General features: G+C 37.3%; 3 protein-coding genes across 3 annotated transcripts; 1 reads left to right on the forward strand and 2 right to left on the reverse strand.

Annotated features, from left to right (window-relative positions):
* Positions 1 to 6,692: 6,692 nt before the first annotated feature.
* Positions 6,693 to 9,160, forward strand: rgs2 (regulator of G protein signaling 2). The gene is made up of 5 exons (XM_079593290.1): positions 6,693 to 6,830; positions 6,919 to 7,005; positions 7,189 to 7,250; positions 8,134 to 8,300; positions 8,389 to 9,160. The coding sequence occupies exons 1-5, from the start codon at positions 6,745 to 6,747 to the stop codon at positions 8,566 to 8,568; spliced, it is 582 nt and encodes a 193-aa protein (XP_079449416.1). The 5' UTR covers positions 6,693 to 6,744; the 3' UTR covers positions 8,569 to 9,160.
* Positions 9,161 to 11,894: 2,734 nt separating this feature from the next.
* On the reverse strand, positions 11,895 to 20,374 carry uchl5 (ubiquitin carboxyl-terminal hydrolase L5). Its single transcript, XM_079593516.1, has 11 exons — positions 20,102 to 20,374; positions 17,773 to 17,836; positions 17,577 to 17,682; positions 17,363 to 17,488; positions 17,223 to 17,284; positions 17,006 to 17,136; positions 16,866 to 16,929; positions 16,688 to 16,790; positions 16,498 to 16,611; positions 15,169 to 15,267; positions 11,895 to 12,863 (listed from the first exon to the last, which is right to left on the reverse strand). Exons 1-11 carry the CDS (start codon positions 20,175 to 20,177, stop codon positions 12,819 to 12,821), a joined length of 990 nt encoding a protein of 329 aa, XP_079449642.1. The 5' UTR covers positions 20,178 to 20,374; the 3' UTR covers positions 11,895 to 12,818.
* Positions 20,375 to 20,643: 269 nt separating this feature from the next.
* Positions 20,644 to 23,638, reverse strand: glrx2 (glutaredoxin 2). The gene is made up of 4 exons (XM_079593517.1): positions 23,301 to 23,638; positions 23,147 to 23,210; positions 21,162 to 21,338; positions 20,644 to 21,015 (listed from the first exon to the last, which is right to left on the reverse strand). The coding sequence occupies exons 1-4, from the start codon at positions 23,501 to 23,503 to the stop codon at positions 20,848 to 20,850; spliced, it is 612 nt and encodes a 203-aa protein (XP_079449643.1). The 5' UTR covers positions 23,504 to 23,638; the 3' UTR covers positions 20,644 to 20,847.
* Positions 23,639 to 24,659: the final 1,021 nt, after the last annotated feature.

A 24,659-nucleotide genomic window follows, 5' to 3' on the forward strand; every position in this document is an offset into this window, starting at 1 on the left:
ATTACCTTTGAAACAGGAACAGATGAGTTTCAGTTCCCACAGAACAGGGAATTAAGAAAGAAAGACTTCATAAGTGCCAGAGAAGTGTGCATTGCACCAGCTACTAAAAAATGTCATGAGATCTTGCAACTCGTACATTTCTGCTATTGCATGCCTAATGTTGCTAACATAGTTTGTGACGCAAGCCTTCCTCTGTGAGACCTGGGATTTAGTAGACACTTCACTCTAATTGCAGCGACTGTCCCGCTGGAGAAACTTAAATGTGTTGGTCAAGGGGCAAAGCAGAACTGTGACCGGAAAACTGTGTCTCCTTATAGGGACAGAAGTCTTTACCCATTCGTTTCATGGTTTCTCGCGCAGAACGCTAATGTCCAATTTAGTTTGTGATGAATTTTAAAAGCTTTAAATATAGAACTGTTCAGTCATGACGTCAATTTACAGTCAATCTGGAATGCTAATTCGCCATATACAAGAAGCAAGCAAAGCTCATCCATGCATCAATTGCTTCATTTCAGAAACTGCCATTAGCATTAGCAACACGCAAACACCAAACTGACGTCAAAAGCGCGTTGAGTCTTCTATGTTGTTTCCTTTATAGACTGTTCCCCATCAATCACAGGATTTAGGACACTTAGCATGCTACCTTAAAAGGCACTTCACTTTTGGAACAGTGCTAATAGCTAGCATAAAACTGCTGATCAAAGATGACCAAAAGTGTGTTGTGAGGGGAGAAAACAACTACAAACATGGTCAGAAGCCTTTCAGAGATTGTGTTTTAGTTAGCAAGTTTGACATGCTAGGACGTGGTTGATTTATTACTTTGATTTATTTATTAATTAATTCATGAATAGTGGCTTGTTAGCATGTTAGCATCTTGTGTTTACAAAGAACACAGTGGTTTTGTGTCTAATTTATGTTGTAGAACATTATATGAAAGTCTGTTCAAGTAATACTAAATCACAGACATGACAAAAAAAAAAAAAATCTTAATTCTGTTTTAGGACAAACTGAACAGCTGTACTTTTACTCCCTGAATTGTCCTTGCACACATAGGCCCACACACACAAACACACACTCACAAACACACACACACACACACACACACACACACACACACACACACACACACACACACTTCACCAAGCAAGCTGCCTCTTTTATATCAAAAAAATGCACCCTCACCAAAAGGAAGTGCTCTTGTTTTCATGTTAAGGTACTTTTGGAGTCCCCCATGAGTACAGCACATGTGTCATTGCTGGGAAATACCTTGTGCGTAAAACTTTTGGACTATTGTCTATTCGAACGGAAACTTGGCACCAATCTCACTGTGAACCACTTAAGAAGCTCACTGATATTTACAGTCTGAACACCATAACAGACGATAAGTCTCTTAAAAACACTGGGTCTGGCATCTGCAAAGCTGGACGATACAGATGGGCTCGTAAAAATAGACTTTATATGGAGCAGAGTTGCAGAGAGTCCATTTCGTAGGTCTTCCTAGCAGTGGCGTGCACAGGGGGGGGGGGGGGGGGGGGGGCTTGTTTACCCCTTTCTGATAATTGTAAATAATAATAATAATTATTATTATTATAAATATTCTAATAAATAACAAACCACTTACACACCATTGCCACTAATATTATATATAAAAAAAGTTGCGAGTCTTTAAACTACACAAGCAGCAGTAACGTTTAAGCTAATACGGAAAATGTACATTTATCCTACCATGTTACTCTAAAAGTTACAGCAACTATAATAAAAGTATGACTCGATTTCAGACGCATTCTGAGTCTGACAATGTCATTAGTTTTTATCCAAGCTGTTAGCTTGGGGAAATACATCTAGTTAAATGAAATCTTAAGTCCATGTCCAACTCTAAATTGTAAGGAATTTATATCTTTGATTTCATAGTAACGCTTCACAATAAGGTTCATTTGTTCATTATTCATGTATGAACTAACATGAACTAACTATGAGCAACACATTTGTTACTGTATTTGTTCATCTTAGTTGATAATACAACTGTTAATTGTTTATTCATGTTATGTCACAGTCAGTGCATTAACTAATGATAACAAATACAACTTTTGATTTCAATGTTTTAGTAAATGCTGAAATTAATATGAACTAAGATTAATAAATGCTGTAGAAGTGCAGTTCGTTATTAGTTAATGTTAAATAATTGAACTAATGAAACCTTATTGTAAAGTGTTACTGATTCATGATAGCTAACACTTTCATACATATAATACATACATTGAATTTACAACATCAACAAAACTAAAAATGAATTTTCCATAATTACCTTCTTGATTCTCAGTTTTGTTTGGTAAAGTAAATAATATTTAGTAATATTATCATAATTTCCCTATTTTCATTTGATGTGTTATGCATTCTAATTATATCAACCATAAAACCACAACAGACAGATGGGTACTGCTTTAAATACAGGTGATTTATTTAATACATAATTGCATTTAAATTCTGTAAAAAATACATTTGATTGTTATTTTTTAGTGCCCTTTTTGGTCCCTCCGCCCCTGCCCCTGAGGAGGTCTGTGCACGCCACTGCTTCCTAGTGTGTCTTTATCTTCTGATCGGCTGAGGTTCACTAAAAAGCCTGCATGAGCGACAGATATTAATCTGAACCATTTGTAATGACATAACAAACAGGAAGTGGTCAAAAGTGCTCATTGTGTTGCAAAAGGCAAATTATTCATGCATAAAGCCATGGAGGATGTTTCATGTGTAAAGATTAGGGGTGTCACAATATATCGCAATACAAAACTGCAACAATATGTATCGTGAATAGAGACTATATATTGTGTATAGTTCACCCAAAATAAAAATTCAAGTTTACAGAGTTTGAGTACTACATTAAACTACTATATATAATGGTGAATATAATCTAGCTATAATAATGCAATGGGGGAATATTTGTGGGTCCTGATAATGCCAAATGTCTTCATAAAAATAGTGGCCTACAATATTTTATATCTATCGAGATTCTTCTGAAATAATTCTGTATCTATTTTTAGCTTCAGAATGAGTCACTATTGTCCCATGCATTGGGTTACCCGACCCAAGTCCAAGTCTATTTATTTACACACAATGTAATATCAAATTTAGCTTTTTTAATCAACAGTACATTTTTTGTCAACCTTTTATCGTATGTCTTAGTATCGCAATAATATCGTATCGGGAGTTCAGTATCGTGATATTAATCGAATCGTGACATGAGGGCATCGTTACACCCCTAGTAAAGATACACCAAAATATAATCGAAGGTGGGCTATTTTGAATTAGGCCGGTAAACTTTGACATAGCAACCACACAGAACACCTTACAAACCTCTAGGTGACCACACACAAAACCTGTTAGCATACTTGTACTCAAAGTGCATGTAAACATCAACTTGATCATGTGAATTTTAATAGTCCCATATGCAAATCAAGCTGTTTTCCATATCCTCTTTAGCACTGCACTGACAACAAGGCTTTGACACTAATCACGTACACAAATCTATATTTGCATCTCATTGACTAAATGAATGGAAACATGCATAGTTCTGATGCAACACTTGTGACAGGAACAAGCCACTCTATTTGTGCTATTCAGGGATGTGTTCTCTTTCCAGCACCAAAGGCTGAAAACCAGTATTTCATGTTCAAAGGAAATAGGATCAGGTGAATTACATGGTGCATCATGACTAACACATGCATATTGCATATTCAAAATGTTCAACTGAGAACTTTCATTTGTGTTCTATTTTGGAACATTAAATGCATGAGACATTAACCCACATTTTGATAAATACTATTTATAGTGACAAATACTGTAGATACATTTGAACAAAGATACGATTGAAATAAACAGTGTTTTAAGATTTAGGTACAGCAACTGTAATCAAATGTAAAATAGCACTGCATTTTATAAATAAAATATACATTACAAATAAAGTTACAAAAGTTATTCAGTCAAGAACAAGTGAATTTTCCCTTTGTCTTTTGGTTGTTTGAATAGTGTTGTTATAGAGACGGCAGCAGGAATATTAGGCTTCTGTCACTTTAAGAGTTGCACTGATCCAAAATAGTTACACATACCCGCAGCACTGAAAACAGCGCTCGAGTCTTTCACGGTTGAATGGTTTAAAGTCATATCAAAATGGTCACAAAGGAAACAACAATTTTATTTTATAACAAGTTTTCGATTCCTGACCTCAAGTATTCGATTTTTAGAATTGGAATCGATTTTCAATTCCCAACCCTACTCACCAGCCACTGTGGCTAGTGGTTTTCCCAAGTTACTGCCATTTTCACTGGCAACAATTTTGACATCGATACCATGGGGAAAAACTGGCATATAGATATTTTCAATATTATCTCATAATTTGGCAGCAGGTGTGTTAGGCTGCTGTCACTTTAAGACCTGACGCACGGTTCCCTTATTCTGTTACACATGCGTTTTCTGTCTCAGGTATTTATATTCACTTAAAACATAACTGTGTTTACGTGAATACTCGCCAAGACTGGCATTATGACATTATTTTGTGTGTATTTGACTGTTAAAGTGCAATAATCAGCTAAAATAACTCACTGAGAACTAGTACTGAGAGGCTGTTTTAAAGCTACACTGTGTAATTTATTAAGTTGATTCTTAGCAAAAATATTTATAATACTTACGAGCGAGACGCTCGAATGGCGGAAGCCATGTTGCGCCTCCATCTTGAAAATACATTAGCCAAAGAGGGACACTCAGTTTTTACACTCAGTAGCACAGTGACGAATGCGAGGGGGAGATTACTCGCGACTGCCGGCAGATTTGAAATAATATGGCCACAGTAGGAGTTAAAATGCCCTCGGAATGGGAGGGGCTATAAAGTAATATTCAGTTGGTAGTCATATACAATTTCACCGATAGATGGGAGAAAATCCTACACAATGTATCTTTAAATGATGCACAATACGTGCAATACCACGCCCAAAATTCAAGCCCTGTAACAGCAACAATATTCGTATGGAGCAAATAAAACGAGTGAGTGAATGGAGGCGGGTTTGTGTGTAACTGGCTGTCGGAGAGATCATGAGAGAGAGAGAGAGAGAGAGAGAGAGAGAGAGAGAGCAGCTGATATCGTGTATCTATTCGGTGGAAAGTGAGTTTTGGAAGCGTTTCAGATATTTCAGTATGGAAAAATCAATTTTTATGACACTACATTGCACTTAGTTTATTATTTCAGATGCCTTTTTAAAAGACAATTGAAATATGTATATATTATAGAAAATTCAACCCGGCAAAGTGTCTAGTAGAAGTGACTGTGTTACACGCCACTGCTGAAATACACCCGCATGTGGTGGTGGGTGTTAATGTCAAGCCCCGGTCACGATTAATCGCATCTAACATAAAAGTTGGTAAATACACACACACAAAGATGATCAAGTTATCCAGGTTGTTTTGAGAATGCTTCAAAGAGCTTGTACTTGGAAGCAAGGAAACCTGTTCTGTACAAATCTCACAGATTTGCTCTCTGAGAATGAGAAATGCACTTGTGGCATGTGGTTTTTAAAACCTCACATTTCAGTTACATCAGGCATTTCCATCCAGTCATGCATTTTGTCATGCAAGTTACAGTTTCTGTGCTGCATTTCTCACAATTAAGTGCTACGTCTGAGATAATGGACGCTTAAGGCGCACGCTAATGCATTAAGCCCTACTCTCAAAAGAGAGAACACAAACACTCGTGCTCAAGGATGTCTAAAAACGGCTAGTCTGTCAGCTGCAAACATGCTGATCTAATTTAGCACTTTAGAGTCAAGGTTCCAACACGACTTATCTTGTCACAGATGTTTACTCTTCCACCACAGCACAATATGTTTATTGGCGAGGCCCTTGATTCTGAATGAAGGTTTTAAAGCCCTGTTTTCCCCCCTTAAAAAGCCTGACGAGAGTTAGTGCATATCTAAATATGATAGGTAACCCACTGCTCTTTTTCTACAGGGAATGCATGTTTCTGTATCATCTCAAATCTTTCAACGTATGCATCAAGCGGTTTAGCCTGATACCTGCAGTCAAAAAGTGAAGACGACGGCAAGGAATTTTTGTGGTTTGAATCACATCCAAAGTAATTAACACATAGTGACAAAGACATGCGCTATTTTTAGAAGAGTTTCTATAAATAAAACACTGCCTTCCACAAATAGAAGCACGTGGAATGTTGGTTGGGAACATTCCAGTTAGTTCAGTACTTTTTGTCTTAGACGGATATTGCATTTACATCCTCGAGATACAAGTGACTCAGGTTTCGTGCATCTCTAAACTTACACGTATCCATAATCCTTATTTTTACTACTTTGCATGTTTTATTATAATAAAAACGTCATCAGAAATATTTACAAACACAAATGGAAGTTATGGGAAATATGAGATCAAAAAGTTTTAAACAATCCTTATATTTTAGTTTCTATCTGTATACAGTAGTTTAGTGTACACACACACACACACACACACCGTTTAAATAAACATTACGTTTTGTTTGATGAAAGATTATTTGAGAAAGAACTCCAGTGTTCCTGCCAACAAGACTTCCACAAGTACATGGCCACTCAAATGCTAATGCAAGGCAACCAATCAGATGCTTCCCCTGCTGATGAAGCCCCGCCCACAGCACAGAGCCCTTGGGTATAAAAGCAGCACACTTCAAGACAACATGCTTCAGTTCAATTGATAGTAACGGATAGATTGGCAAAAATGAGAAATTCCGCACCAGATTCGAGCACGGATCACTTGATCTACTTCAGCAACCCTGATACGACTACAGAACAAAGCGAAATAAAGTGAGATGTGCATCTTATCAAGTTGCGTTTGGTTTTACGCCGAGCGATACGCATGTGGTTGCTAATGTTTGTTGATTTTGTTTAACAGAAAAACAAATTGGACTTCAAGAATGCTGTTCAAGACGTTTCCCACGAGAGAATCACGCCACACCACGCCATGGAGAAAATCATACGGGTGAGCAATACTGGTCATTTGCTTTTGTTAATTACTATGTACTAAATATGTAATAAATTGGGGATAATTGACTCAATAATACATTATTAAATAAAGATCATTTGATTTAACATTAAATCTTGTGCATTTTTTATTTGATTCAAATTAAAATTAATTTAAATGTCTGTCTTTATATCCGCACAGGCCAACTACTGAAGAAGTTACTCAATGGGCACAATCTCTGGACAACTTGTTGAGCAGCAAATGTAATTGATATTTTTAAATATTTACAAATTTTGTGCACACACACACACACACACACACACACACACACACACACACACACACACACACACACACACACACACACGAAACATTACTATTTTTAATGTATAGTAATAAAAGACATTTATGTGATCAAAAATAGAGAAATAAACTGTAATACTGTGAAATATTATTACAATTTAAAATAACTTTTTCTATTTTAATATATTATAAAACGTCATTTATTACTGTGAATTTTCAGCATCATTACTCCAGTCTTCAGTGTCACATGATCCTTCAGAAATCAGTCTAATATGCTGATTTATCATCAATGTTGGAAACAGTCGTGCTGCTTAATATTTTTATAACCTGTGATACTTTTTTCAGGATTCATTGATGAATAAAAAGTAAAAAAAACAAAGAACAGCAATTTAACACATCCTTCCTGAATAAAATTATTAATTTCTTTTAAAAAAGAATAAATTACTGAAACCAAACTTTTGACCGGCAGTGTATATTGTAAATGCTGTTCTTTTTTAACTTTTTATTCATCAAAGAGTCCTGACAAAAGTATCACAGGTTAAAAAAATATTAAGCAGCACAACTGTTTCCAACATTGATGATAAATCATCATATTAGACTAATTTCTGAAGGATCATGTGACACTGAAGACTGGAGTAATGACGCTGAAAGTTCAGCTTTGATCACAGAAATAAATTATATTTTAAAGTATATTGAAATAGAATCCATTATTTTAAATTGTAGTAATATTTAATATTAAAAATAGTAATGTTTTCAAACTATTGACTGGCATTTAGATATATAATTTGGAAATACACCACATTATTTAATGCAACTGATCTTATTACTGTTGTCATCTTTCAGATGGAACGATTGCTCTGCGCCTCTTCATGAAGTCTGAACACTGCGAGGAGAATGTCGAGTTCTGGCTGGCCTGCGAAGAGTTTCGAAAGATCAGCTCGAGATCAAAACTCCGATCAAGGGCAAAAACAATATACGAAGAATTCGTCAAGCCGGAGTCTCCGAAGGAGGTGAGGTTTCATCAACGCCAGCAGAGTTTATTCCTTTTCCTCAAGCGCTGCCGCACGTTCTCATTTCTTTCAATCCTTCCTTCTCTAGATCAACTTGGACTTCAACACCAAGGAGTCCCTCCGGCAGAGCCTTCTGATCCCAACACAGTGTAGTTTCAAAGCAGCCCAGAACAGAGTTCACTTCCTGATCGAGCACAACTCGTACCCGCGGTTCCTGGACTCTCAACTCTACCATCAACTATGCAGAATTGCTGCAGGAGAGCAATAATGTTGTCAGTTGTCGTATTTAAACTAATGGCTGGTCCGTTTAAGAATGCTACACGCATCTGCTTTTTCATGTTCTTATAGTGCTATTATGATTTCAGTGTATTTAAATATTGCATATTTTGCACAGATTTGTATATAGTTAAGGTGAATGTCAGGTGAAATATTAATACTGCAATGAAGCAGCATCTATGTTTTGAAGTTGTACTACTTTGTGGATTTTTTGCTTTTCAATGAAAAAGCTAAAAAAATACATTTGGATAAATTTTTTTTACTGTCATTTCATTACTTTTCTGGATTTTGCAGCAAATCAGATGCAAGCAAAAAGAAAAGAGTGTATATAAAGACATGTATAATATAAATGGTTATCGATTGATATCTGAGTTTTTTTAATTTATCGGTATATTACATATTTAATTGTACATGCTGCTCATCTCCCCTATTTTTTTGTTTTTTACATTTTGATTACCTTTGATGTAATCTAACACACGTGTAAAGTTGTTCTTTAAAAACACGAATAACAATAAAAATAAGAAATTTGGATTAAAATATGTTTGTTTGTCATTCAATTATAAAGTGATCAGTTGGCTTAACTTAAAAAAGGGAGGAACCCGTTGCCTTAAAATGATTAATTAAGTTATGTGGAATTTTTCAATTACGCATGAAGTTTATTACTTAATCATTTTAAGGCAACAGGTTCCTAACTTTTTATAGTTTCAGAATTTTTTGAGGGGACTGATATAAAAGACGCAAGCAAAAAGTTATTTGTGTTATTGGCTGATTTTAGTTTATTTATTTGTCGGTTAAACCGATATTGTACATAATTGTTCATACTCAATTCTCTTGTCTTTACATAGATTACCTTTACCATCTAACACTCAAAGTTAATACTTAAAAACACTAATAATGTAATGATGTTAAATATAATCTTTAACAAATCTCAAAATGAATATCCATTTTACTTTTTTGATGCTTCATTTTTTTTTTTTTTTTTTTTATTAAACAACATTGGCTATAACATCAATGCACTTTTCAGTATGTTTTTCTACACACTGTCCTTTCTCAATATATGTTAGTCGATGATAGCGATTGTACTTATAATATTAAAGTTGAAGTGTAATTTCACTTGCATTGCAAAACATTTTCATTGATGTTCCTGAGCTGCTATTGGTCGGACGAACAAACAGCCCCGCCCCAAACTCACACCATTATCTGCGGTGTCACCTTTAAAGCTTTTGTACTTGCAAAGATAAGAAGACCTCCTGAATGCTCTTTTATGTATATTATCTGATCAGTTCAATGTCCCATAACCAGTTTTACCAGTTTAGTCTCACTAGCCAAAACCAAACGGCAATATTCTCAGCAAACTGAGAAAACTCACCCACTGCACCCATGAATGACTGCACACTTCCACGTAAAGTTGAGATGCAGGGTGTGTAAGAGTTTATCAACTTCCCATTTAAGGCATGAGATGTACCTGCATTACAAAACTTGCTTCTCCTTAAAGACAAACATTTAATGCAAATATAGAGAGCAGAACATCCTGCACTTAACGTGTTTGTTTTGTTCCAGTGGCAAACCTGCACACGTTTGATATAGCTATTGCTAAATGTTTCTTTGGGTGTACGTGGGGACGTATTTACCTTCGTGTTCCTTCTGTTCCTGTAGATGACCTCACAGCGGTCGGACACTGAACAGACACCAAACACTCGGTCCGTTTGACCCGTCCAAGAACGTGTTCACAGTCTGCACAATTTACAACGCTGCTGGCTTTCCTCAACTCACTTCCCATGGTTTGTCTTCGTATCTACAGTGGCTTCAAGATGTATTGGGACACTTGCGCCACACTTGAAAGAACATATATGAATGTTAAAGCAAGCATAGCATGTTTTTTTTCCAAGCAAAATACTTTTTAAAGTGACACATGATGTCCTTAGTAAATGCGATGACTTGGACTAGTTCATACACACACTAAAAAACACATTGGGACCAGTCAGTTAAATGGAAAAAAAGCATTATAGAAGTAAAACTAGTTCGGAGAATTTTGCATAATTCTTTGAATATGCCACTCGGCTTGATATTTTTGTTGACCAATCCCCCCAATTTTTTTTAAATAGATTAATAATCAATTGTAAAAAATAAAGTGTGACTTTTTAGGGTTACTGTATGCATAATTATTTAAATACAAGTATTGTTTATTAAAATAATAATATTAAATGCAAAAGCTTTAAGTGTGACTTATTCTAAATACTTGCAATCTAAATGCAATGATTTATGTTAATTAAGTGTTCAAAAATACTTTTTGGGAGTTACTTCATACATAAACAAAAATCATGTAATTTAAAATAAATATTTTTTCAGTGTGACCAACATTCTTTTTGTAGCCACTGAATATATAAACACAAGGTCTGTTTATTATTAAAATTAGTCTATTATTAGTAATGTGACGTTTTGAGCTTACTGGATATACAAGCACAACTGCTGTAAAAAATAAAAAGGGCCGGAAAAAAGGGCATTTAATAACTAAAATTAGATATTTCGTAGCTATTAACAGTAATATTTTGTTCAGTGAACTGAGTGTCCAAAAAAACGCTTGAAATATATTAGGTTTTTTTGTGTGGCTGTTGCTACATGATTCCTGTTAGTCATGTAGATAACTCAAATGATTGGAATTTAGGAACTTTTGCACATGTACACAACTTGCACACTATAAAAACATTACACATTATGTTTGGCAAGAGTAAGATGTTTCACTAAGCGGATCGCACTTCACGCGCGTCACGACTATAAGAAAGCAACTGTGCATTATCAGCTGTTATCATCAGCTATGATGACGGCAATAATAATACACGATAGCGTGTTCTTGCGGGCGAGACTGTATCGTGACACGGTTATCACGGCTCTCTTAACATCACTACTGCCCTGGTTGTTTTAAAGAATGTTAAATAAACAGTTCGGCAAAAAATAGAAACGCAAATCTCACGGAGCTGCAAGCCAAGAACAGATGAAAAATACAAAACTATTGCCAAACTTGATTTAAGTGTCTGCTTTAACGCTGCACACTATTAAAGCACCATTTCAGCTTTTTCGAACAACACTTACTGAAGTTTCCATCACTTCATGAGGACTGTTGCACGGGTAAGAAAAAAAAAAAAAGTCCTGGACAGAAAGTGGCGCGAAATGCATACGCACGTCACGTCACCAACCGGAACTGCAGTGCAATATGATGATTGGACAAATATATTTGTCACCTCTGCTCAAATTCTGCTGTTAAATGTGGGCTGAAGGCTTCAACTGAAGCAAATACTATCAATTAACAACCTTGTAGCTTACAGTAAGGCTGACTTTAAAGGTTCATAAGTTATCGTTACATATCAATTTCCCTATGAAGAAATTAAATTGAGTTTTTACTTCTAGAACCTGAATGTTGCAATATTTTACATATTAACACAATAATAGTATTTAAATAATACTAAAATAACACTACGAAGCAAATTACATGGAAATTACCCATCACTCAGAGTGAATATTTCTCAGAGTAGTTTCATTTTTGAAAGTCAAAGTAAACAAAACAGTATTGTCAACAAAAAAAGCGATTAGCTAATGCGATATTTTTGAGGAATGGAAATAAAGATGCCGTTTCAACACTGGTTGCTACAGTTGTAACAAGTCTGACCGCATGTCTACCCATGCGAGTCATATCAACAAATTAATCATACCCGATGACAGGAAACATCAGGACAAAAAACAGCTCTATTTGCTAACATGAGAAACACGAAGCTGCCATGTAAAGCAAACGAATTATTCAAAAACATTGCCTAATAGACAGGAAGACATTTTCCATCATAATAGTGCAGATTTATGATACATTATATACCGGTAATCAAAAACCTCCCCCTATTGATTTGTTACTGACAGAAGAGACTTTTCACATGTATCATTTAAATTAAAATGTACCATCCTAAATATTAAACAGTAATAATAGATTAGTGCTTTATTGTACAGTATTTTACAGTAATTTAAGACTCATCATCTTTTACTGTGCGCTAACAAGAACAAAACATGAAACAACAATATTACTGAAATGAATTTATATGAAAATAAGACATTATTTAAACATCTCTTCACATGCATGCAGACATGAAGCACCACGCTCGACTTCACTTCCAGGCGCTCCTTTTATGGGATACAGAAGACAACAGCACATCGAGTGATTCCGTGGCGTAACATTAAACGGGGTCTAACAATGTGGGGCTACTTGGCTTCTTGTATTTTTTTGGCACTTTGTTTCTCCTTTGCCTGAGGAAAGAAAGAAAAATACATTTTCATATTCGTTCTAATAAACTGAATTTAATGTAGACTTCTTAGTATTTTGAATTTCAATATTAGATTGTCCTGCAGCCTTGCCAACAATGCGCTGGGTGAATAAATGCAAATGTACCATGGTACTATATGGGTGCTGTTACTGCAGGACTACATTAAGCTTTTTAATGTAGGTGTTGACTCTTTCATCTTAGCATAGTACTGTTCAAATAACATCACTAACCGCAAGGTTTCATGCAGTCAAATGACCAAGAGAGGGAAACACTGCGAGCTCAAAGGCAGAGTAGAAATAACGCATCAATCGTGCCCTCTAGTGGTATGATGAGATTCACCATCACACACACCGGCTCTTACTGTACTCCACACACACCGGCTCTGACTGCACTCCACACACACACACACACACCGGCTCTTACTGTACTCCACACACACACACACACCGGCTCTGACTGCACTCCACACACACACACACACACCGGCTCTTACTGTACTCCACACACACACACACACCGGCTCTGACTGCACTCCACACACACACACACACACCGGCTCTTACTGTACTCCACACACACACACACACCGGCTCTGACTGCACTCCACACACACACACACCGGCTCTTACTGTACTCCACACACACACACACAGGCTCTGACTGTACTCCACACACACACACACCAGCTCTGACTGCACTCCACACACACACACACACCGGCTCTGACTGCACTCCACACACACACACCGGCCCTGACTGCACTCCACACACACGCCGGCTCTGACTGCACTCCACACACACGCCGGCTCTGACTGCACTCCACACACACGCCGGCTCTGACTGCACTCCACACACACGCCGGCTCTGACTGCACTCCACACACACACACCGGCTCTGACTGCACTCCACACACACACACACCGGCTCTGACTGCACTCCACACACACACACCGGCTCTGACTGCACTCTACACACACACACACCGGCTCTGACTGCACTCCACACACACACACCGGCTCTGACTGCACTCCACACACACACACACACCGGCTCTGACTGCACTCCACACACAGGCCGGCTCTGACTGCACTCCACACACACGCCGGCTCTGACTGCACTACACACACCGGCTCTGACTGCACTCCACACACACACACAGGCTCTGACTGCACTCCTTACACACACACACACCGGCTCTGACTGCACTCCTTACACACACACACACCGGCTCTGACTGCACTCCTTACACACACACACACCGGCTCTGACTGCACTCCACACACACACACACCGGCTCTGACTGCACTCCACACACACACACACCGGCTCTGACTGCACTCCACACACACACACACACCGGCTCTGACTGCACTCCACACACACAGGCTCTGACTGCACTCCACACACACACACCGGCTCTGACTGCACTCCACACACACACACCGGCTCTGACTGCACTCCACACACACACACCGGCTCTGACTGCACTCCACACACACACACCGGCTCTGACTGCACTCCACACACACACACCGGCTCTGACTGCACTCCACACACACACACCGGCTCTGACTGCACTCCACACACACACACCGGCTCTGACTGCACTCCACACACACACACAGGCTCTGACTGCACTCCACACACACACCGGCTCTGACTGCACTCCACACACACACACAGGCTCTGACTGCACTCCACACACACACACCGGCTCTGACTGCACTCCACACACACACACCGGCTCTGACTGCACTCCACACACACACCGGCTCTGACTGCACTCCACACACACACACACCGGCTCTGACTGCACTCCACACACACTCACCGGCTCTGACTGCACTCCACACACACACCGGCTCTGACTGCACTCCACACACACACACCAGCTCTGACTGCACTCCACACACACACCGGCTCTGACTGCACTCCACACACACACACACACACACACACACACACACACACACACACACACACACACACACACACACACACACACACACCAGCTCTGACTGCACTCCACACACACACACACACACACACACACACACCAGCTCTGACTGCACTCCACACACACACACACACACACACACACACACACACACACACACACACACCAGCTCTGACTGCACTCCACACACACACACACACACACACACACACACACACCGGCTCTGACTGCACTCCACACACACACACACACACACACACACACCAGCTCTGACTGCACTCCACACACACACACACACACACACACACACACAGGCTCTGACTGTACTTACCTTTTCCACCAGTGGAATCAGCTGCTGATATTCGGCCAACGTCTTCAGTAACTCCATTATAAAGGGTAGGTAGTTGTGCTTCCTTCTTATGTTCTCAATCTTAAAAAATAAATACATAAAATAAATCTTTTTTTGTTTCAAAATTTTTATAATTTAAGCGGCAGTGTACCAATAATAATAGTAATAATAATTTTATAATAATAATTATGACATATCATAAATATGTTACTAGTTAATTAATAAAATTAACTTGTAACATAACCAATTATAAATAATAATAACAGAACAGTGATTATATATTTTATAACATGTTACCTATAAACTAAATTAATATTTGAAAGGGTGAATAATAATAATGATTATTATTATATTAGAATAAAGTATTGTATTTCATATTTTAAAACATGCATACCTTTTTAAAGGGCCCATGATAAAAAAACGACAATAATAATAATAAAAGAAGTGATATTTTGTAACATGTTACTTATTAACAAAATTAACTTTTAAAGGATACATTAGGAAAAACATAAATAATAATAATGTATTAACATCATTATATTATACAGTTTTGATATTTTATAACATAACTTGGTTAAAAAAAAAGAAAGAACCAATGAGGAAAATAATAATATAATTATTAAATCATTATTATTATAAGAAAGCAATGTGCATTTTCTACTTCATAACATAAATAACTTTGTTTTGTAGAGCCAGTGATTTGTATTTATTATTATTATTAATAATAATTATAAAAGAAGAAAAGTTATATTTTATAACATTTGACTTATTAAAACAAATTAACTGTAAAGCATAAATTAGGAAAAACAATAATAATGTATTACTATCATCATATTATACAGTAAATATATATTTTACTACATCATTTAAAGAAATTAAAAACCAATGAGAAAAACATAATAACAGTAATACTAATAATAATAATAATTATTATTAATTAAAAGTTTAAATTCCATATTTTATAACATATATTACTTAAAAAAACAAAATTAACATTTGAATGGATAAATTAGATGATAATAATAATAATAATTAATTATATTCATAGAAAGTGGATTTTATAACATAACTTAGTTTTTAAAGAGCCAATGAGGAAAACAACAGTAATAACAAAACAACAGTAATAACCATAGAAACAAATGAGGAACAATTATAATAAATACGATTATATTATAAAGTAAAGTGATATGAAGTTATTGTAGAGAATAAATGTGGAAAACATTAACAACAATAAAGAAAGGTCTATCATACAATAAGTTATAAATAAGTTTCTCTTTAAAAGCTCATTGAGGGGAAAACCCATGTACATACTTTGTATCTTTTAAGTTTTTGGCTCTCTTCTTCAATCAGGAGCTGAAACTTGGCGATCTCTGACTGGATGGAGCTCAGATGATTCCCGCTCTGGTCTGTGTCCATCGGCTCTTCCTGTGAACAGCAGGAACGTCTTTAAGCAAGCGTCCTCATTCTGTCATTCCAATATTTAACAGTCAGAAGGTCTTACTTCCGTGAGCTGAGCCTGTAGTTCAACGATCTTCTTTTCGTAAATCATCTTGCGGTCCGAAACGATGGCCATCAAGTTGAATCGAATCTCTCCCTCACTGTATCTAACAAAACAAACGATTTAAACGGCTTTGTAGAAACACCAACGACTCGAAATAAATCAGGAAGTAAATGCTTACTTCTGTATTCGCTTCTCAATGACGGGCCGTACAGCGTTGATCCAATCATCCTGGTCACACACACCTGAGAAAGTGACAAAATCGTTTAAGAACATGAACCAACCGCGCAAAACCAACAATTCACCGTCGACTCAGCCTACCGAGGTCTATGGGTCCTTCACGAAGTCCGTCCAACTCGTACAGTCGCCCGTTGACGGGAACGTAGCTCACAAAGTGAAAAGCATCCTCTTCTTTAGCCGACGACTTCGCGTCAAACTCAAACATCTGTTGTCTACGGGGAAACAAAGAAAATGGCAAAAACATTACACGTGCTATCTATCATATCGTAAAAGACAAAAAAAGTTCCAAATAACCAACCTAGCGAAGCCGTTGTGAACTTGTCGGATAACTTCAGAGTTACTGAGAGCAAGACCCTTCATCTTGACAAAGCAAAAAAAGAAAAGGTTCATAAGCAATAATAATGAAACGCATCCAGTAAAGTAAATGCGCCAACTTACTGCGGCATCAAAACTGAGTGAAAACTCTTTAAACTCCGTCAGCGTTTCCCCGAGGAGCATATCAGGATGCGTGCAGTTCAACAACACGCTGACGATCGCTTGGGTCGCGCAGGCATTATTGATGACCTGAAACGGCACGGTTCGCATTCAGAAATGTCCAAATATCCTTTTTTGCATTTGGTAACAGGATTCGATTAAGCGCGTAATTGCTCACCTGCTTGGCAAAGAAGATCTGATCCAGCCTCGAGTCTTGAACAATAGACCCCGCTGGCTCCTCACCGGGCTGCCACTTGAAGAGGAAAATCAGACCATGAACGGGCCTGAAATGATTCACGCGCATATTCAATTGCAGGTAAAACACTGGAAGAACACTGCGTAGAATAATAATAGATTCATGGATATTTGCTTACTTGAGATTTTCAAAGTTTTCTGGCTCCATGCTCCATATCTCCTCCACCTGTGCACCTTTGCATCCTAATGAAAACAGAGAAATCAGTGTCACATGACAATCGAAAGGCACAAATGCTGCAGAATCAAAAGTCCTGTTTATAGCTGGTATTAAATGCGTTTTGGTTGATCGGATCACAAGTGGACGAGGGAGACATTTCAGTTTAGACCTTGTGTTTTAATCTGTCTCTTTTGTCCACTTTCGAACACTTCTGTCCTGATTTCTTCGAGGGGAGGGTCTATGGGCGGGTAAATGTATGGGCTTCCGCTTTTGCAGATCTTTCAATCTAATGGACGAAATACAATTTACATATGAATGCGACCGGAGATAACAGAAAACATACGGCGAGCAGCAGCTTTCATTTCTGCTCTGACAGACACAAGACCGAACACGGTGTGTGTGTGTGTGTGTGTGTGTTAGAAATCAGGAATGGTGAGTTTTTCATTTTCAAACCAAACTTGGGTCTCCAGCCGGTAAAGTTGAAATCCCGTCTGGCTAGTGCACTTCCCATAATGTTTACGGATTAGGTCAATAGGCGGAGAGTAGACGGCCTTTTGTGGCTGTTTGAATGTGCACTTTATGGACTTCAAAACAGAATCAGCCATTCACTGCCATTATAAAAGCTTGGAAGAGCATGGACATTTTTTTTATAGAACTGATTATATTCGTCTGAAAGAAGAATGTCATATACACCTAGGATGACTTGAGGGTGAGTAGCCTAAATCATGGGCTAATTTTCATTTTTGTGTGAACTGTTGCTTTAAATGCGCACCGATGATGGTCCAAAACATTTGAACGTACTAATGATGATCAAAAATTATGTCTCGAATGCACCAATAATGCCCAAACATGCTAGAGGAACATTGAGCAGAATGCCAACAAAAACATTAGATTAGATACAATGAATTAAATGCTTAAATACCTTTGATGCACACTTTAAGATGAATTAAATCAATGTTTGGAATGTGCAAATGATGCTCAAATAGCATACACTGAAACAATTTTTCGAATGCAACCAATAATACCTAAAAGATTAAATAAATGTTGCCCAAAAATACAGAATCAAATGCTTGAATGCACCTATAATGTCGATAAAAAATGTAATAGTGTTCAGAATATGTAAATTATGCCCAGATACTGTATAGCCTAATTAAAATGTTCGTACACAACCAATAATGTTTAGAAAAATGTGCAAATGATGCCCAAATAAACTGAAACACATTGAACCATTTATACCCACACAAATATGAATCGAATGTTCAGAACGTGCAAATGTCAAAGGATGCCCAAAGAACAAAAAAATGCAGTGCTCATATGCAACTAATGCTGATAAAACATAAATTGAATGTAGGAACGTGCGAATAATGCCCAAATATAGTGAATTCAAGTTTTGTATTCAAGCAAGAGTACCAACAAAAATATGAATCAAATGCTAAGGACATGCAAATTATGCCCAAATATAAGCTACTGAATCAAATGTTTTCTCATTTGTAAGTCGCTTTGGATAAAAGCGTCTGCTAAATGAATAAATGTAAATGTTCGAACATGCCAACAAAAATAATGAATCGAATGTTCGGAACGTGCGAATAGTGGACAAATATTGAATTCAAGTTTGTATCCAAGCAAGCAATAATTTTATCTAATCTCAATAATTAATCGAATCCTCAGAATATAGAAGTGATGCCCAAATATACTGAATCAAATGTTCAAACAATATGATGCCCACAAAAAAAATGTGAATCGAATATTCGGAACGTGCGCTTCATGCCAAAAGATAATGAATTCAATGTTTGTATTCAAACAATAATACCGAAAAAAAGATTAATCGAATGCTCAGAAAATGCAAATGATGCTCAAATATACTGAATCAAATGTTCGAACACAATATGATGCCCACAAAAGATGAATCGAATGTTCGGAACGTGCCTATGATTGATGCCTCAATACACTGAATTCCAATGTTCGTACGCATCCAAAACCGCAAGTTGTAGAGGATGCTTAAAAATGCAGTCTGGGTAGGTTGCTCAATATTTTTGGAGACAATACCACTGACATTAGACTTGCAGAAATGTGAGACAGCTGTCATTCCTCATTCATTAACAAGTGTAGTGCAGCGCTGACTCATACACTGAGCCCATTCAAAGAATATGATTCTGTGGATTTAAACCAGGAACCACATGGCAATCTGGCAGTCACACCCTATGATTACCAATCATATTGGTGACCAAAATCACTGAACTGAAGCAAAACTAGCGACGCACCGCTAATGTAAGGAAATATTGAGTGCTCACCAAAGCCCTTTATCAGCTCTGTAAAAACTCCCGGGTCGCTTTCCATAAGACACCATTCCCCAGCGCTTCCCGCCATTTCTGAAAGTATTTCTTATTGCAAATAAAAAAAACTGTTCTCGTGTAGCAGTTAAACGAGGCTAACGAGACTCATTCACACATACAGTAGTTTTCCCGGCATTCCTTTCGACAAGCGTCATTCTTCTGCTTCATGCGGTGCCTTGAACACGTGAAGCCCGCTTCCGCCTCCGTGTGTCTAGGAGTGTCTTCGACTCCAAAAAGGTTCATTTCCAAGTGATTTTGAAAGGAAATTAACAAATAAACAAACATAGTGCATTTAAATGGTAATAAACTCCATATCGTGTCAAAATAGCACGCTAAAGTAATACATGTTACAGGGCTTTCAAACTTAATTGGGTTGACGTTTTGATATCCCTACAGAATTATAGTCATAATCAACAATCAGTTTACGATGTAAAATAAGGTTTTATTTCAACCTATTGGGTGTTTGTGCGCTTACATAAGAGAAAAGGAAAAAATATATATATAATAATAATACTTTATTTAAAATACATGTATACTGTACATAAATTAATTTAGGTATTGTAACTCAAGAGTACCAGAAATATTTAATAACAAAAAAGAAAAGAAAAATAACAATACTCAAAGTCAAATTAGGCAGTTACAGCAGCATATATTTTAAGACACAAATACTTAACCTGTATTTGGGCTGTATACATTTTAAAACATTATAACTGATTAGATTGATATTGACCGTTGCCAGAGCCCTCAGGGCTGGTACTCAAACAGCAAGGACGACATTGTTCAATAAGAGGCAGAAGTTTCCCTTGTTGGTGGAGCTGTTTTGTATCTGAGCCGCCTCCAATGCACTGCCCATTAATAAAGACTCTTGGCACCTGAAAGAGTTAAAAGGACTATCGTCAACAATACCATCTTGACAAAAACAATATATCTACCTATTATATATAATCACATTTAAAATTCCAACCAGCATCCAGGAATGGGAATGGTTCTGTAAATATAAACAAATGACAGGACTTACTGTTCTGGCACCTGTGATTTGTGCTAAGGTCTCCTGGAGACGTCGGCCGTCGTTGTGCTCATCCAATTCAACAACTTTATATGTAGCTCCAATCTCATTAAAGACATTCTTTGCCATCTTACAGTAGGGACATGTTGTTTTGGAGAATATTACAACACAGTTACTGGACACAACATCCTGTAAAGAAAATAAATGTATAATAAATAAAAGCATATATTTAAGAGGCATAGGATATATAATTAGGTCTGGAAGATATGTGGGGAAAAAAACTCCAGGTTTGCTTTGCTTGTTTGTAGGGCTGTAAAACTTGACCCAAAATGTTGTGATTATATATTATTATGACTATATAATAATAATATTTCAAAAGCACAGTAAAAATCGAGTATTTGAGAAAAATATAATAATAATTTTAAATTAACTAACCCTAATGACAGTGCTAATATTTATGGCTGTCTTAATTTCTTCATTTTTAAATGTTGAGCCATTCAGCTTTTATTTTGTCAGAAACCACAAGGATCCCTTAAAGGGTTAGTTCGCCCAAAAAATCTCGTTCCACTCTTCGGAACACAGATTAAGATCTTTTTAGTGAAATCTGAGAGTTATCTGTCCCTCCATTGACATACTCTGCACTTTCAAGCCCCAAAATCAGGTAGTACATGATTAAAGCTGCAGTCCGTCGTTTTTCCTCTTTGTCGCCATCTCTGTTCGAAATCTGCAATTGCAGTTATTCGCGGAATTATTAACTGTGCGTGGGTAGTAAATCGGCATGAAACAGCGCGGATGAACACAATGTATTGAGGAGAACCTGTCGCTGCCGCGTCGCTGTGGATACTGTACTGTCATCAGCAATCTCAGAGTATACTTTTTGAAAGTGTCAACATTAGAATTTTCATCGAAAAATGTCATCTGAACAAGTAAGTAACATTCACTTTTGTTCTGACCAAATTCGGGGGGTGGGGGGAAGCATTGCAGTAGGCTATAGCATGCTGATTAAATCTAACGATTGCTTATATCACGTCAAAACGTGAAAAATATATTTTTTCTGAAGTCCGAAGTCTTTGGGTTTTACAACTGGTGAATCTCCAGTTGTCACTGGTGATTGTCGCTTTAAACTTTCGGGATCCGCCATACCAAGTGCTAGCTAAATATCCACCATCATCCACACACGCTATAATAGCCGACTAGCCGAGACTCCTTCTCTATGTGTACAGAAGTGACGTAATGACGCAAAGACATGCTCGAAATTCCCGCGGAAATCCACCAGTACCACTAGAATTAAAATCATTATTACAAGCTTACCGTTTTGAATCGAGGTAAGGCAAGAAGATCGTTTTGAACACTGGCTGGTTAAGTTTTTTTTCAAAAATGTATTTTTTGATATTTTTAAACCCAAAAAAGTGCCGGACTGCAGCTTTAAAGTAATCCATGCCACTCCAATGATTTAAACCACTTTTTTTTTTTTAAGAAACACAGCACCTATTTCATTAAATTGCAACCTTTGCGATTTGAAAATCTCACCTAGCCATATTGATTTCGGTTTTATTTTAATTTAATTGTGCAGCGCAAATACATACACAAGTTACAACACATGTTGGTAGGACCGTTTCAGTTCCTTGCATGTATTTTCAATTGAAGTCAATAGGGAGGGACCAAAACTGTTTGGTTACCAAAATTCATCAAAATTTCTTCTGGTTTGTAACGACATGGGTGTAAATGATGACAGAATTTTCATTATTTTGGTGTACTATCCCTTTAAGCTGTTATTCACATTCATCAGACATTTTCAATGAATCAATTGCTCCGGTTCACCAAAAACAGTTCTAAATGATTCATTCACGAATCTGGAACGGATGGAATTTTAGTGTTCCACAGAAGAGACACTCATAAGGGTTCGGAACGACATACGTGAGTTAGAAAGACAGCGTTTTCATTTTACGGGTGAACTATTCCTTTAATTGAACCAAAGCAAACCAGCCTTAATTTACCTGGACAAACTGATTACATGCTGTGCTCGACAACCCAGGCGCAGACGACGTGAAGTTCCCCATTCTAGATAAACGACATGAATTGAGTTCAAACTGAGAGAAAACCACACAACCATTTACACAAAGACAGACTGAGATTAACACACGTGATGACCTTGTTATAATCACTGGTCTGTAAAAAAGACATGTTAAAGATACAAGGAAAGCAAATGCAGTTAGTGCAAATACAAGATAATTAGGCTGGCATTTTAAGTCAGTCATGTTCGAACAACTGTCGTCTTCCCGGCTGAAACAAGTAGACAGGATCACACAGCTAGACTGTAATCTGATCAGATCATACAGGGGGGATTTAAACATTTAAAGACCCCTCCACACAGTGCTTTTTAAGTAGGTTAACTCGTACCGTCCAGAACGGACAAAAAACATGGCGGTCTTGATTTCAATCTTAGTGTAATTTAATGTATGCAATCATGTTAAAATATGTAATATTAATTGTCCTCAATGACCTTAGAATCTGTTTGTATTTGTATAAACAGCCTCTCGTAAACATCGTGGAGTGTAAACCGACACGCGCCGCTCTGTAAATTAAAGACTGTCCCAAAGACAGTGGTTTTACATACAAATATGTCTCTTCTATTTTCATCCAAAGTCCAAAACACACGAGTACCTCTCAACCGGAAACACATTAGAATGACGTAAAAAGCACCGTCTACAGTCTCCGCCCTTCACGGGTCTCTGAACACTTTTCTACCAGCCTGTCCTGACCATTGGACATTATGAGACACTTGTTTTCCTCTAGGGGGCCATGGAGGCTCATAAACCCAATTCCCATTAATCCGCATTTAAATCCTAGAACCATTTATTGTCTCATTGTAGACAAGTGCACAATATTTTTTTTATTATAGTCTATTAATATATATTTTTAACCTAGGCTATTAATAATTCAAAGAATTGCCACCTGACATGCAACTAATTCGCAACAGTAATCTGAATGCCTTAAATGCCTTATCAGTAAATCACAAATAACAGTAAATGGTCCATCTTCACATCTCCCTTGTCCTTCAAAGTTAGATTTTTGTTTTTTATCTGAAAGAAGTGTCGTTTTGGATCCATTGGGTGGCACTGTGCTATTCTGAAAAATGCATAGAACCAACACAAGAAATTAATGTTTCTTGAGGATCTCGGTTATCCCTGTTTGTGTTTTCTTTCTTTCTTTTTCCCCACATTTTATGACAAGTGATTTAATGCTGCTCCCTAATCTGTTTTTTTTCCTCACAAAAGATGCCACATTGCCGTTTGCAAGAAAAAGGCAATTGATTTTTCTACCCACTAATCCTTATGAATTAACCAAAAAAGAATTAAGGCTGTTCTTGTCACTTTTTTTTTTTTTTTTTTTTTAAACAATGCATCAGCTATCCAGCTTATGGTTATTTTGTCAACAATAAATGGTTTGAAAACCCCAAGGATGAGGAATTCCATATGAAATATTACAGCACTAAACAGGCCCTAAATG

This window comes from Phoxinus phoxinus (genome assembly GCF_949152265.1).
Source record: "Phoxinus phoxinus genome assembly, chromosome: 20".
Taxonomy (NCBI): domain Eukaryota; kingdom Metazoa; phylum Chordata; class Actinopteri; order Cypriniformes; family Leuciscidae; genus Phoxinus; species Phoxinus phoxinus.